Raw genomic sequence first — 16,614 nt, 5'->3', positions numbered from 1 at the left:
GAAGGCGTATGGGAGAATTACTTTATGGTGATGTGAGCACCTCTATTAAACTAAATATTATTCTATAGTTATTCCAGAAGAAGAAACCATATTTTTGAGCTGTTGGAGGCTTCCATAAGCGATTATTTAAATGTAAGGGTATCTACAAAGAAAGAGGCATTAGGTATGGAGCTCAAAAAGCATGCATGGAGGCTTTCTATTCCCATGCCTCTGAAACCCCTCCTTTATTTTTCACATTCTAGTATCCACCTGGACCATTCCGCCATTGAGCTTAGAGTCTAGTTGAGTGCTTTTCAAACTTTAATGTACTTATGAACCCCTGAGATTTTGTTAAAAATTCATCTTCTGATCCAGTAAGTCTAGAGTGGGGTCTGGGATTCTGCATTTCTAACAAGTCCTCAGATGTCAGTGATGCTGGTCCTCAGACCTGCCTGGAATAACAGGGACTGGATGGTTGCTCTCAGCTGCTGTGCTGTGATGCCCACCTACACTGTGAGTGGAGCTCAGGGTACCCATCCAATTTGAATCAACGAACACTGTCAATAGAACAGGAGACATGCTTCTACTATAGTAGCTACTGGGTTGAATTTTGAGCTGAGAGATCAATGACTGCAGGAGTGTGGTTGACTGAGAGTAAAAAGCAAGAGGTGAGGTACGGAATGTCCTCAAGATGGCTCCGAAGAATGGAGGAGTTCTGGAAACGGGTGAGAACATGGCCTGGGAACCTGTTAGCACAGTCAGCAAGTGAACCATTCCCCTCACCAAAGACACGGCGCTGACGGGGCCCAGGTAAACATTCAAAAACATTTTCAAAACCTGCGTTTTCCTAACCTGCAGTCACTTTCTAGTCCTCTTGAATACACCACTGAATCTCTCATCCAGGGTGCCATGAATTCAAAAGATTAGTCTTGTGCAAAATGTGTAATTTCACACATAAAAGAAGGCTAAATATATAACTGCAGACTATTTGTTCATAAGCAACTGCTTATAAAAATTGTCAAGTGATTATATTTTAAATGGGGTTGTGGGGAGATGCAGATAGAGGGAGGCGGGGAGAGGGGCAGTTAATTTAATTCTGTGTTATCTGGAGCCAGAAAACAGGCCCCGTAGAGTTAAGCTGGGGAGAGGAGTTGGGTTTGTTCATTGTTCCTAGATTCAAAAGAAAAATTAACCTGAGATATAACAAGGGTAAAGTCACTTTCATCTCTGCTACCCAAAAGGCTATGGCGCAGTGAGAGATTGCGGGCATCTGAAACTCAACCACAGATACGCACTTTGCCAGATAACCTTTAATAGCAGAGGAAACTCCCATTAATAATTTTAAGCCAGAGAGAGAAAACCCAAACAAATCAAGGAGTTACCCAGAAAGGAGGATCACGGTTAGCTGTGAAGTGGAGTGTGTAGAGTTACACTGCATGTCCATAAACTGTATCCTTACACGTGGATGCCCATGTACGATGAATTTATGAAGAACCAGTCCTGCAACCTCATAGGCGAGCCTAGCTGGTGAGCTACAGATGCTGGCACCTTCACAAAAATACTTCTGCAGACGGACACAGAAAATAATGATTTTTTTTTTTCAGAACAAGTCCAATTCATTCTACTGCTCACACACAGGCACACTGCTATGAAACATGACACTCATTTTGGATTGTTTGGTAAGTTTCCTATTTTTCTATTTTGAATATTTTTTAGAAGCAAGAGAAAAAGAGAGATTGGAAAATGCTATTAGTCATGCATGACAAAAGGTATTAGATACTAGTGTTCCTTGTTGGAATTTTTTTTTTCCCCCTGGAGATGTGCTTTCAAAAAAACGAAAGAGTTTGACAAGTGAATCTAGGATATGCTGAGACTGATGTGGCCCTCACTGCCACCAAACAAAACATAAAGCCCCTTTGAGAAGATCAGAGAGGACAAATTTAAATAGGTCACAAATACCTAAATTAAAGTCTGCCCTAAACACCAAAGCAAAATATTTCAATCACTCCTGTTACAAATTAGCATATGGATCCGAGGTGGTTATCTGCTGGGAAGCTGACACTGTCCAATATTGCTACATTATTTTGGTCTCTAGGGGGTGGGTACGCGTGCTCTGCGTACAGCTGTTAAACTTCCCTGCATGGAAAATAATTTCATCGACTAAAGGAAAACCGGACCATGGCACGTCCAAAACGCTGTGTGAAGCATGCATTATATGAAGTTTCAGTCTGTTATAGTTTGTATTCTCTCTTACTTTCAAGCTATGATTGACGCTCATTTCATTTTCTGCTTAATTGATTAATTCCAAACCTGAAACACAATAGTCCAAGCAAGGCCACTTAAGGATGCTCTCTGCCCGGCCAGCAGGACCCTTAGTTTAGTAATTACTGGATAATTACTGTATAGTTGGCTAAAGGATGGACCATGAGATCACACCCAGCTCTCCCAAGTGAGAAACTTATTTTGAGAGGCCCAGGGGTGCAGACAACCGATGTGCTGGTGACTGATTCCCTCTTATTCCTATTATGCATGATTAGGGCACAAGAGTGAAGTGGCTGGTTGGGCAGGTGTTATTCTGCATCTACGTTAATTTTTCATATTAGATATAGTCTTTCAAATTTCAGTTAGAGGCACCTACCCAGCTTGTCATGCGGAAAGAACACTCTAAATTATTAAATATGCCCCAGGGTGGAGAGTCAGCCCATCTTCATTCAATGTTAGATTTATTCTAATTATCCTCTAGAGCTCAGAAAATTAGGGAGTAACCGCAGAAGTAAATATGAGAGTCAGGTGAAGACACAAATATAACTCAGTGGGATATGTGATAAATAGGAAATAAAACCACCATCAATTTATGTTTATAAATCAAGCCTTTAAGTTATATAACGCTCTGGAAGAGGTGGGGCATCGAGGCTAGAGAAGTGGCATTTGGTCTTCTGTTCTGGGGGCTAACGAGCCAGGCAGATCCGCAGCTTCTCTGTCTGGGCTGGGCTTGGAGTCTGGGCTACCACTCTGTCCTTTTATGCTCTATTCATTGGAGACCTCATGGCATTGCTCCCTGTCATGCAGCATATGGTTTTGAGATTCACACATATTGTTGTATTTACTGACAATTTTTCATTTTTCATTGGTAAGTAGTATTCCATTGCATGGATAAACTCTACATTTGTTTATCCATTTGCCTGTTGATTGACTCTTGTTTCTAATTTTTGGTACTATGAATAAAACTGCTAAGAACATTTGTGTCAGATCTTGTAGACATGCTTTCACTTCTCCAAGGAAACTATGTACAAGCGGAATTGCAGTCCATAGGTGTTTTCTTTTCTAAATTAAAACAACAAAAATATATCACTGTCCAACAGAGTTTAAATCATCTTATTTCCACTTGGACAAGTAAAAGGAAGAGATGATACTCCAAGTCATAGAGCAGCCCACAGTTGGAAAGGGCATGTGGACTTCCTTCTTGGGTCGGAGTTTTCTCCTAGCACAGAGAAGGGGTTTTTTAAAAAATAATTATTGATTTTAGAGAGAGGAAGGGAGACAGAGAGAGAGATAGAGGGGAGGGAGAAAGAGAAACCTCAATGAGAAAGAGAGAGAGAGAGAGAGAGAGAGAGAGAGAGAGAGAGAGAGAGAGAAACATCAATGTGTGAGAGAGAAACATGCCTCCCATACTCACCCCAACTGGGGATTGAACCTGCAACGTAGGTATGTGCTCTGACTGGGAATTGAACCCATCATTCCTTGTTGTACAGGCCAACACTCCAACTGCGCCACCCTGGTCAGGGCAGGGAAGGGGCTTTTATGCTCAAGAAGTGGGTGAAAGGAAAATAAAGAGGCGACAGCTGGTCAGGCTGTCAGGAGGCAGCAAGGCCTATGCCAATGAAGCCTCCTCATTTGCACAATTGGGTTGAGAGCCCTACTCTGAGTGGGAGTCTCAGATTATTCCAGCTTTAAAAAAAATGCTATTCTGAAACTCAGCTGTGAGCTTCTGAGATACGGCTAAAGTGCAATGAAGTGCCTGGCAAAAATTAATAATGTGCAAGAAATCATCAGGATTACATATGAGGATTTAAATATTAATATTTAAAGGGGTAATTTCTTTAATGTTCTATTTGTGCTTTCTTATTTAATTATAATAGTTTTCCCGTGATTCTGGCTGGATTAAATCAGCTATAGTCAAGTAAATGCCTATCGAACGTACATTTTGTCTTACCCTGTCTTTTTTCCCTGCAACTAAATCCTACATCCCAGAGGGAATTTTTCCATTCAACATCAAACACTGATTAAACATGTGGCGTAGGAACTTAAGAAGTGGCTGTGTAATTTTATTTTACATGTACACGCTAGGTAAAAAACAAACAAACAAACAAAAGAAGCCTTCCTCTGGGTGCTGAAAGTTTGGAGGAAATCTTCTAAAAGCCAAAGAGAATCGGGGAAATAACCACTTCATGGTTCATCACCATGTGCCGGAATCCCATGCCGCAGAATCTCAGGATTAAGCTATCTGCTCACTCATCCTCCTGTACTTGCCCACCATTCCTCTCATCAGTGATCAACCTGAAGGTTCCATGTTCATAGTTCCCAGTCTCTCTTTTCAATTTAATATTTAAGAAGAATAGAATTTAGAGAATACAAATTTACAGAGAGGAATAAATAAAGGAAATATTTAAAGTATTTTACAAGGAAACTGGCCCAACTAAAAATACTATGTGATTTGGGATCTTACAGCTTCTTCTTATGGACATGCTATATGATGGTCAAAGGAGTAGACGGGATCATTTCCAGTTTGGCTAGTATATCAATACATGGTCTACCATACTGACACCTCAACAGGAGAGGTAAGAAGGATACCAGCATGGGTCTTCCGGTGGCTGCCGGAACCTGTGGCAGGGCTAGCTGAGGAGTAATTTGGCTACTAGAGCTTATAGTAAAGACACAGAGACACACAAAGAGTCTCTGCCTTTTGAAAGTCTAATGCATTTGGCATGTTTGTGTTTCTTGCAAATCGACTGCTCTACCTACCACCTCCAAATTCATACACTCCGATGGCCATGGAAGGGGTGCTGCACCAGTAAGCAGGAGCTTTAGAGTCCTGGAGCAAATTACTTAATGTCTTTGGCTTCTCAACTATAAAAAGAGTAATAAGTACTTTTCGTCCTCACAGCCAGAGGCTAGGCCCAGACTTCTGGATCCTAGACTACCCACCCACTCAACATCCTGTCCAGTGGCTTCATCTTCACAGATAGCACTGGCCACCGAGCAACACACCATCCAGATCAGGTGCTACCCAATGGCCTAACTCTCAGTTTTATATTCTTGGAAAGAAAGGCCCATGGGATATTTCTATGCTTCCAAATTCTATTTGTGGAAAATAACAAGTTATAGGAAAGAAACGACTGAAAGGAGTCTGAGATACAAATCCCTCTGATGTACATATTTGTCAATGCCATCTGCTACCAGAGGGCTGCCACACCATTTTAAAAGTTGGCAAATGCCAACCTAAAGGGCAACAGGTGCTAGTCTCCTTTACAGCTGAAGCCGGCAACACCAGCTCTAACAGTTCAATGAGGGAGACATCAAATTTGAATTTGGGCTGAGATGACCAACCAAGCCAACTTTCACCACCTTCATTCTCACTTTGAGAAGAGAACTCAATTACTGCCAGAGAGAGCGGTTATCCCATTATGGAGCCCTTCTCATGGAGAATACACCTCACAGAACTCCAACAACAAGGAGCATAAATGGCCAAGGGCTCAGCTGCTGTGCTCTGAAATTCATCCCTGCGTTCTCCCAGCAGCTACTGCGCCACCCCACAGGCTACTGCCAGAGTGCAGCAGTTACAGAAGCAGGCCTCTGCTGGCTGGCTTTGCTCAAGGCTGACTTCCTGATGCCTTGGCTGCCCTTGTCTGCCTAAGCAGACTGGTTCACACCACCAAACTCCTCTCTTTGCACTTGGGATAACACTTGAACCATGGTCTGATGGTTCTCAGCCTTTTCCCCCTCCTTTCCTATTTCCTTTTATGCAAGCATTTCCCCTAAGATTTTTGTACTTTTAGTACAACTTGGCATCTGCTTCTCAGAAGTCCAGACTAATAGATCCTTCATTCATTTATTTATCCACTCATTCATTTATTCAAGAAATATTTATTGAGTGTCTACAATGCCCTGGCACTTTTTCCTAGGCACTGGGGAGAGTGGTACAAGAGTGAGAAGATCCTCCTGTCATACCCCTCCCCTTCAGAGGCATAAGCTGCTGCACTTTCTTTGGCTCTCACTGTGCTGGGCACTGAGCTAAGAGCGCATCCTGTGGCCGGTCTCATTTGTTTTTCACAACAACCTTATAGGAGGTATTAGTCTTGTTTCATGGATAAGAAGAGATTAAGTTGCTAGAGCCTTCCCTGATAGCCAGCCTTTTTACTCCCAAACTCTGGTTTTCAACCATTAGACTATGATGTATCTCCCCTATTGGGTGACAGCTCTGAGGACATTTTTTCTGGCAATGATTGCACATCTAAATAGTTGATTTTCCAAAGCCTGACTTCATTTCTTCACTTTAAATTTATGAGGGCCAGAAAAACCATTTACAGAAAAGAGAAATGGTGTTTCAGAGCACTTACAGTCCTACACTGTTTCAAAGTCAGGTTAATGCCATATGGTTAACCCATGAGAAGAGATCCTTCACCTGGTGCGAGTTTCACTACTACGGAGAAAATAGGAGAGCAGAGACTAACCTTGGCTTCTCTGTTTCCATCCTGGTCACAGCCCACCTCTGACAAAACTGATGGAAGGAGGTCACATACATCCCAGGGCTTCTCTCTGAGGCCAGCCAGGCCTACTACAGGCCCAGCTACATCAACCCATGTGTCAGCTGAAAGCACCCTTCTGAATACTGATGCAAACTCCTACCACGATCTCCAAGGTCAGCTATGGTGTCCTCTACACTTGGCTCAAGCGCACCGAGGTCCGGGCAAGGGATGGGCCGAGACTCAGGCAGGTTCTTTGAAGTCGGGCCATCAGATTCCTTGTGGAAGGTAATTAACAGTTCGTGAGAAACATACAAGTAAATAGCGCTACCACAAATGAAACGATATTCTCATTTAGAAGACTATTTGAAAACAGAAGCCTACCTAATCTTCTCCCTTAAACATGTTGACATTTTCAAATTTCAAGAAGGGAGCTTGGGATAGAGAAACCGCCTTGAATAAACTGGGCAAACATTTAAACCTCCCGAGGCCTCAGTTTCAGGGCCGTGACTGGGGCGAGGCAAGTGGAATGCCCAGGGTGCAGAACTGAAGGAGACACTGACTTTCAGGTTCAATTGGGAATGCTTGGTAGCTGAGAACAAGTACCTCCTTCAAATTTGCACCCGTGGCATCACCCTCACCTCAGTCTAGTCCAGCCCTGCTGTTTCCTCATCTCCAAATGTGAGGGATTGATTTGGATGCTTGCAAACTCTTGTCTAGCTTTAAAAGTTCTGAGTCTATAAATTCCAATTTCCTAAAAGAAAGAGATCTAAGAGGCCACATGAAAGAATTCATACTTCAAAAAACTTAAATTTCTCAAATACATCAATAGGTGTTTCAATGTCATTTCGCTTTATGGTAGTTGTATGTATGTGCGTCTGTGTGTGTGTTGTAGTTGTATGTATGTGCGTCTGTGTGTATGTGTTTACAGCCTAGAGCTGATGCTGACGTGACCTGTTTTCCTTGATGGGTGGCCTCCGTGGATGGTCATACTCCACAAGTGTTTTCTTATTAAAAACAGAAAGAGAAGTTCTAACTCGTTTTAAATGAATAAATAAAAGCCGTGACACACTGTGGGGCAGCGTTTGTGAAAATACAGTCATAAAATATCTTCAAGGAGTCCGTTGCTTGTACTGCATAATAATTGTTGCATGAGGTGAAATTGATCTCAATTTCAAAGCATCAGGGATAGCACACAGAGAACTTTAAGAACAAAGGACAGGGGCTGCATGAAATGAATTCTCTGTGTACTTCAGAAATGACTGGAAAATAAGCATTTGGACTCTCAACTGACTTTGATTTGCGGAGGTTCTCTTTGAGGAGAAGAGGTAGGATTATTGTAACTGTTTCTCTTAGAAAGAGGACTTGATCTGATCTTTGGCCTGAATTACTATTGCATGTATGGAGACCTGCTCTGCTATGCACTTTTAACAGAAACCCAATTCTGATACCTCCCCAACCGTACACGCCACAGGAGAAAACGAAGACTGGGCTTGTTGTGTGTATGATGGAATGTGGTTGCTTTTTAAGCTCCCATCCTTAAAGAAACAGTGCCCAACCTGATTCCACATTCTGACAGCCAAAACAAAAGGCCCTGTCAGCTAAGGTCTGCACAACGCAACCAGCCACTGTCCTTAACGCCTCACGTTGTTTTTATAACATGTTTAAGAGGTGACATAGCCAGCCCATCCCCTCCCGTAACTCTGACTCTATCTCCTACAACTGCTTTTGAAATATAAAGTGGTTTGCTTCAGCCCGCAAGAGAGAAGGAAGAAGAAGCGCCAATGAGATTAGGAAGAAATTAAATCATAAATATGAGTATGGGCAAAGACAGGAACGTTTTCCTTTTCCTTTTCTCCTTTATCACGTTTTTCTTTACTGTCTTGCACCTGATTAATTCAATTTCTTTTTTATAGTTTATTTTATCTTTTTCAGCTCAGCGATGCCTTTCCTTGAGTGTTTAAGACCCTCCAGTCCCTCAGCAAAGTGTTTGGCTTCCCGTTTTCTCCCTCCTTTGTTCTCTGAGTGTCATTAAACCCGCCTCGCTCTTGGGCCTGTGAATATGATGAGACTTGCCCCTTCGCCAGGCCTCCACCCTGCATCCTCCTCGGAGGCGAACAAGAAAGCCTTCCCTCGGTTGCTCCTGCTTTTCTGCTGTTCCCATTTAGTGCCTTTTTTCCTAGAGAAATTGCAAGGTCTATCTGCAGGTGGCTTTTCCAGGTCTTCCCTCATCTGAAGGTGACCTGCTGCTGTCAAGAGCCCCCCTGCCTGTCCACTGAGGGCCTGGGCCAGCAGCATCAGAATCACTAGGAAGCGTGCTAGGAACGCAGCCACCCGGGCCCCACCCCAGACCAACCCAGCCAGAACCCACATTTCAACAAGACCGACCGGTGATTTTGAAGTTTGAGAAGCACTGCTCTAAGCCACAAGAATTTGGAGGAGGGCCAGCTGACTGTGGATCTGAGAGGTCAAAGGTTTTCCTGAGAGGAGGTGACATTTGAAAGAGAGGAGGTGGGATGCTAGCAATGGGCCAGCGGGAAATGACTCTCTAATTCAGTGGTTCTCAACCTTCTGGCCCTTTAAATACAGTTCCTCATGTTGTGACCCAACCATAAAATTATTTTTGTTGTTACTTCATAATTGTAATGTTGCTACTGCTATGAATCGTAATGTAAATATCTGATACGCAGGATGGTCTTAGGCGACCCCTGTGAAAGGGTCATTCGACCGCCAAAAGGGTCGCGACCCACAGGTTGAGAACCGCTGCTATAATTGCACAAAAGAGGACAAGAGACCTGGGGGTGAGGAGTGGGCAGGGCTAAGCAACCCAGTCTGCAGAACTGAACCAGCCAGAAGAGGGTCATATTTTTCCCCCCAAATTATATTGTTATTGATTTCAGAGAGGAAGGGAAGGGGAGAGAGAGATAGAAACATCAATGATAAGAGAGAATCATTGATCAGTTGCCTCCTGCAAGCCCCACACTGGGGATCGAGCCTGCAGCCCAGGTGGTGTGCCCTGACCGGAATCGAACTGTGACCTCCTGGTTCACAGGTTGACGCTCAACCACTGAGCCACGCCAGCAGGCGAGGGTACTATTTTCAAGGCCACATATCTGCTTACAGCATTTCCTGCCCCCATCATATGCAAACTTAGGAAACAGGTTTCTGGAAAGTTCAGGGCCAAAGATTGGTGATACTGACTCTTAGAAGAACAAAGAATGAACCAACATCTTTGTCCAAGACAGCATCAGGCACTTCCTCTCCTGCTCCTGCTGCCCCTTGAGATGGAAAGGGCAGAGCATCGGGGAGAACTAAGCAGGCGATGTGGAGTGGGGATTTCATAAAGTCTTTGCGAAATCCTTCCTCTCTAAGTTGGGCCAAGATCTGGACTCTGCTCCCTGTTCTATGGGATCATATACAGCTAACAAAGTCTCCTGAGATTCTGCCTGCATTATAGTCTCAGTCTCATCTTAAGTTACTTGAGGATCCCCCAATGACCCTGGTTTAAAGGAGGGACAAGACCTAATGTAGAGTAGTTGTTTAACATAGATAATAATCACATCAGAAGTGAAAAAGAACACGAAAATGATTACTTTGAAGGATCAATAAAGAAAAGCAGGCTAGCCAGTGTTGCTCAGTGGTTGAGCGTCCACCTATGAACCAGGATGTCACGATTTGATTCCCGCTCAGGGTACATGTTCAGTGTTAACAATGCTTGATCCTCAGTAGGCGGGGGGGGGGGGGGCGGGGGAGGGGGGGGTGCAGGAGGTAGCCAATCAATGATTCTCTTTCATCATTAAGTTTTCTCTATCTCTCTCCCTCTCCCTTCCTGTCTGAAATCAATAAAAAAATATTTTTTTTTAAAAAAGCAAAAAAGTTAAGTAAATTATCTGACACTAAAATGTAAAATCATACTTGAAATTACATTTCTATTTGCCATGTGATAACTTCAAGAATAAAGTTACTTCATTTTTTTAAAATTGAGATAAACTTGGTTTATATATATATATAATTATATAATTTTCAGATTTACAAGATTATAATTCAATACCTGTGTACTCTAAAAATATTACCATATCTGTACTTCTAAATATCTAATCTTAGGGGGTAAAACCCCTTAGAAGCAGGGGTCTCTGAACATTTCATAAAAAAAAGGTTCCAGTTTCTCTCAGCTGACTGAACATGTAGTTCACACATATTAACAAACACAGAATTCTCATGTCAGACTCCTTGTGAGGACCTGTGGGAATTTGCAGTTCTGGACTTGGGAGGAAAGACAAAAGACAGAGGGTAGACAACCCCCTTCCCAAGTTATGATTTCAGGGCCTAGAAAGGTCTGGGGAGCTAGAGAAAGGCACTCAAGCGCTCAAACAGACATCAAGTGGTGGCATCAAGATCTACTGCTGACCCCATGCCCTTCCAGCCAGCAATTTCTCCCACGTCTCCGGGGCCTGCAGCAGATCCCACAGCTGGCTTCACGTAATAAAGTGGGAGATGGGTAGAAACATGGGGGGCGGGATTGAACACATATCACCAACATCCTGACTCTCTGCAAAAGGAAGTGCTTTATTCCTTCCCACAGAGGGAGACTCTTAAGGTTAGAAAAGGCTGGGCCCTCTCTCTGGTCCAACTTTGGTCTTCAGAACTCTAAAGCAATCACAACCACTGAATGATTGAGAAAGGTGAATAACCTCGCAGACGGAGGCAGAAAACACGTGTTCCTAGTCTGTGCCTGGCTGAGAGTGAGCTCTGCGGGGAGCTCCTGCTTGCCCCAGGATGTGGAGGCCTCCGATTACTGAGCTAAAGCAGGATGAGCACCCCCACACTCCAGGGATCATCCCCACAGCCTCAGGGGGCTTAGTTCTTCCTGCCGGAGGAGGAAATCTCCCTCAGATGGAGGGATCGCCAATGAGTGAACAAACAGAATTTGAGACAATAAAAATGACTCCTCTTTACCAGAAGAGCTAGGGGTTGGTGTCGATGTCTACGTGCAAATATGACCCTGAAGAAAGACTGTCGTAAGTATCAGAGCTGATACCAAGGTCTATTTTTAACCATTAAAGAAAAACAGTATTTGCTATCCAGGGTCTTGGGATACAGAGGATATGAATTTTGGGTTCATTTTATGTGAATCTGAAACGCTATTTATTATTGGCTATGTATGTAATTCTTCAAAGTTTGAATGGGATTATTAACACAAGGCAGGTTATATATGGGAGACAAAATAAAATGGGAAGGCATAAAAACTAAGAATCTCTCTCACATCGATGTTTCTCTCTGTCTCTCCCCCTCCCTTCCACTCTCTCCAAAAATAATGGAAAAATATCCTCAGGTGAAGATCAACAACCACAACAACAAACAACTAAGTAAAAAAGAAAACAATGGACTAAGGAGATAAAGCAACAATAGCATGGCTGAAATTCAAAATTAGATGCAGACACATTTGTTCTGCAAAGTCATAATTTTAACTCATCAATTGTTCACTCAGCCCTGATTACCTTGTACACAGTAGGCACTCGATATTTGCTGGATGAATCAATTGCTCCATCTCTAAGTGCAGCTGCTTTGAATCGGTGTAGGCATTAACTGTTGGCCTACATTCTAAAATGAACCCCAGTTCATCCTCCCTGGAATTGGGCACAGTTGATATGGATCCTTTTTTTCCTACCTGTCCCTCTTTCTACCCAACTGGCCACACGAATCTGAAAAATCTGAAGCAAGAAAAAGTTTTATGTAACATGTAAAATAAGAGCACTTACATGGAGCACATCAACAGTTAGCTGCTGAAAGTTCCGAGATCTCAATTCCTGCATTCGTTTGTTATTTTCTTCGTATTTTTCTTCCACAAGTTTTCTGCAAGTGTAAAGCAAAATAGCTGCAATTTGCCAAAACCACATCTCTATTAAAGGTAAGCATGATCCCTATTTCAACAGGCAAGGTGGGGTGTTGGAAAGCCAGGCCAATGGGTCTTCCTCTCATGCAGATGTGTGTGCAGTGCAGCACCCACTTGATTCCCCCTAAAGCACACACAGGGATGCTCTAGGACAGTGGTCGGCAAACTCATTAGTCAACGGAGCCAAATATCAACAGTACGACGATTGAAATTTCTTCTGAGAGCCAAATTTTTAAACTTAAACTATATAGGTAGGTACATTGTTATTAACTTCATTAGGGTACTCCCAAGCTGGCCTTTGCTAAAAACGTCCTCAATCTGATTGAGGTACGTTCGCTGAGGTCAACCCCTTCCAACTCTCCCATCCACACTCGTCTTGTATACTTGTTTCGTCTATCTCCTTTCGTTCATCCTCTCTATATGTCCAAACCATCTCAACATACCTTTCTCAATCCTCGACACTACATCTTCTTTCACTCCACAATGTTCCCTAAAATTAACTTAATAAACTTTACTTAAAGTTTTAAGTCAACTTCGCACTGTACTTGCGCGCCCGCTCGTGGTATTTTGTGGAAGAGCCACACTCAAGGGGCCAAAGAGTTGCATGTGGCTTGCGAGCCGCAGTTTGCCGACCACTGCTCTAGGACTCCTAAAACACAGCTGACAGTACTGATCCCTGGGTGTTCTCTGACTGTAATGAAATGGGGGGGGAGGGGGTGTCCCTGACACCCAGGACAGTGCCTACCACATACTAATAACTCGATAACTGCTTTCAGGATGAAATAAACACATAAACAAGGACAGAGAGCAACATTTCAAAGAATTTATAGAAAAGAATATGAGACTCACTGTGGAGGGGAAGTTTTCTCAGACACATCTCTGTTTTCTCTACTACAGGAGAGTTGAATTTAATAGATCTGTTACTAAACTGGAAGACTGATTTGAGTTCTTGTGATTACTTGTGTGCTAATTTATACTTATGTTTTCTGAAAAATCACTGAACATCCATGTGATCAAATTTTCTTGTCTATAAATGGATACATTAAAACCCTTCTGACAACAGAGCCATTTTCTAGCTAGAACACATAACCATTCTCGAATCCTAGATATAACCATCAAAAACAATTCCGATGTGAGTCTTTCTTAAAATCAAGACCAACTTCACTTAAAAGCCATTGCCTTTAAATAAGGAAAACATTAAATGTCATGTAGAAGATCTATGCCTTTCTTTTGTGTACAGAAACAGTTTTAATGTAAATACTCTAATTACCAGTGAGAGTTCCCACCAGCAGCACTGCCCAGAGCACAGACCTTCTAAAGGGCTTCAATTGACAGAACAGAGCTCTGTTTCCAAACCACTTCCTAAGGCCAACAATTTCCTGCCACTACCTCCTTCTCCCTGTAGATGGGTCAGGTCTCCTGGCAGAGGGGACGCAGCGAGCACCTAGGGAACGGGGGCCAAGTCCTGAAGTCGCCTTGTCACCCTCTCACGGGGCTATGTCCAGAAGATGTCAGCAGTAATGAGGCTTCATTTGGAGGCTGCCGATATTTGCATCACTAGTAACCTCCCTGATATCCCATCATTCTTTTCACACAATCCTAATATTAACAATGCCTGGCATCCAACCACCACCCATGGCTCAATGACTATCTTTTGAGGGAAGGAGTGAATAAAAAAATAGGTTACATGTATCATGAGTGCATGCATTTTGTTATCTTGTTTTGTCTTTGCTTTTCTTCAATGAATTCCTTCGGAGCTCTGGGAATTGGCCAAAGGGCTGAAATGCCCCGAGGACAGGACGCTTACTTCAGCTTGCTGGCTTTCTCATCAGCTGCCTGGAGCTTCCTCAGCCGCATCCTTTCTCTGGGGGTCATTTTCTGTACCTCAGAGAGCGCCCGCAGCGTCTGCAGGTGAATCTGCTTTTGCCTAGAGAAAATACAGATTCTCCGCACAGAGCACATCCCAGACATGCTCAGAAAAATTAAACAAATATTTTACAGAGGATCATTACACTGCTGAGAAGGGGAAAGCATCTCAAGACATGCCAGGCAAAAACTAATAAAGTCTGGGTAGGTAATGAGCCAGCCAGGACTGTGGTTAATTGGCAATGTTTTTCAAATTAGATTTTTGTTTAAAAGCAAATTATGTACTTTCCACATTTCTGCTCATTTCATTGCTCACGACTGCTTTTCATAATGTGAGAAAAATTAGGATCTTGGTCATTAAGAAGTAAACAGACAGGCAGACTAACTCGACCATGTGGATAGAACAGTCTTTGGAAATAAGCAGGGTTTGAATGTCATGTGCACCCTCATTCATTAGATCTGTAGCTTTGGGCAAGTTACTGAACTTCTATGAACCTCAGTTTTCTTATCCATAAAGAATGAGTTATAAAGCAAAATAGAGACAGACTCATAAATAGAGAGCAGGCAGACAGCTGGGAGTGGGGAGTGTTAAGAGGGTGGAGGGATTGAGCAAAAAGGGGAAAAAAAGAGAGAACTCATGGACATGGACGACAGTGTGGTAGTTACATGATTATGGGGAGTTGAGGGGGATGGGTAGAGGTGGAAGACAGCATAGAGGGGATAAATGGTAATGGATAAAAATAAATTTAATTTAAAAAATAAAAATGAAAACACAATGAAGAAAAAAGAATGGGTTATAGTGAGTATTATATGAGATAATGTATGCACAAAGTCTGGCACATAAAAAGTATCCAAGATGATAGCATGCTAATAGCTAAATTTTATTTTATTTTATTTATTTATTTTTTTAAAATATATTTTATTGATTTTTTACAGAGAGGAAGGGAGAGGGATAGAGAGTTAGAAACATCGATGAGAGAGAAACATCGATCAGCTGCCTCCTGCACATCTCCTCCTGGGGATATGCCCGCAACTAAGGTACATGCCCTTGACCGGAATTGAACCTGGGACCCTTCAGTCCGCAGGCCGACGCTCTATCCACTGAGCCAAACCGGTTTCGGCAAGCTAAATTTTATTGAATATGTCTTATATTCTAGGCTTAATACAGTAGGTATTTTCCTGGCAGCATTGCATAGTGGTTAATCATATGGGTTAGTAAGATTCTCTGAGTTCAAATCCTATACGCCTTCCGGGAAGTTACTTAGCATCTTTATGATCATTAAAAAAAAATAATAGTACCTGCTTCACATGGTTGTTGGGAGTTTAAATGAGTACAGCCATGCAAAGTACTCATAACAGAGCCAAGCATATGGTCATTACCCCCAAAATGTGAGCCGATATTATTAAGAACCTTATCTTCAGAGAAATGTGCTTACACTAATCACGTATTGAAAGGTCTACAACCACATTCTCAGTGACATTTGTTTCTGTACATATTTGCAGAACAAAGTAGGAAAGTGATGAGAAAATTGTAATGACCATTGTAGGCATGTCTCATCCCTCCAGAATACCATCCAGACCAGAGCCTCCAGGGGACATGCAAGTTTCAGGAATATACATCCCTTATCTTATAACACCAAACAGCTTTCCTTAAAGCATAGTCATAGATCTTGAAAATAACAGTGATGATTTGAAGTCAATATTTCATAATGTGAAATACCATCCAAACAACTGAATTCTAGAACACTTTAATTGTAAACAGTATTTCATAATTGCAGTGCAAAATGATAACTAAAATTAGTCCAATACTTAAAAAATAAGTTCTCCCTCACCTGGTGTTGCTCAGTGGTTGAGTGTCGACCCATGAACCAGAAGGTCATGGTTCTATTCCCAGTCAGGGCACATGCCCGGGTTACAGGCTCGATCCCCAGTTAGGGGGGCCTGATTCTCTCTCATCACTGATGTTTCTACCCCTCTCTCCCTCCCTCTCCTTCCTCTCTCTGAAATCAATAAAAACATTTTAAAATAAAAATAAAAAAATAAGTTATCTACTACTGTCACATCTCCAATTAATAAAGCAAAATAAAATTAGAATATCCAGGCTTTCTTGAAAGAATAGGTAGAACCCATGAA

General features: G+C 42.5%; 1 protein-coding gene across 4 annotated transcripts in view; it reads right to left on the bottom strand.

The window, feature by feature from the left end:
- NEK11 (NIMA related kinase 11) overlaps positions 1 to 16,614 on the bottom strand; it is a 150,973-nt gene that overhangs the window by 67,572 nt on the left and 66,787 nt on the right. For 3 of the 4 annotated variants that reach the window (XM_070433390.1, XM_070433394.1, XM_070433392.1), the window contains exons 10-12: positions 14,423 to 14,542; positions 12,482 to 12,575; positions 6,886 to 7,000 (exon numbers count right to left, since the gene is read on the bottom strand). In XM_070433390.1, coding sequence (XP_070289491.1) covers positions 6,886 to 7,000; positions 12,482 to 12,575; positions 14,423 to 14,542 — 329 coding nt within the window. The remainder of the gene's footprint in view (positions 1 to 6,885; positions 7,001 to 12,481; positions 12,576 to 14,422; positions 14,543 to 16,614) is intronic. The other variant, XM_070433391.1, reaches the window with a different exon arrangement.

This window comes from Myotis yumanensis, unplaced genomic scaffold, assembly GCF_028538775.1.
Source record: "Myotis yumanensis isolate MYYU_CA2020_CCGP unplaced genomic scaffold, mMyoYum1.0.hap1 SCAF_14, whole genome shotgun sequence".
NCBI classification, from domain to species: domain Eukaryota; kingdom Metazoa; phylum Chordata; class Mammalia; order Chiroptera; family Vespertilionidae; genus Myotis; species Myotis yumanensis.
This window is presented reverse-complemented; position numbering and strand designations above follow the sequence as displayed.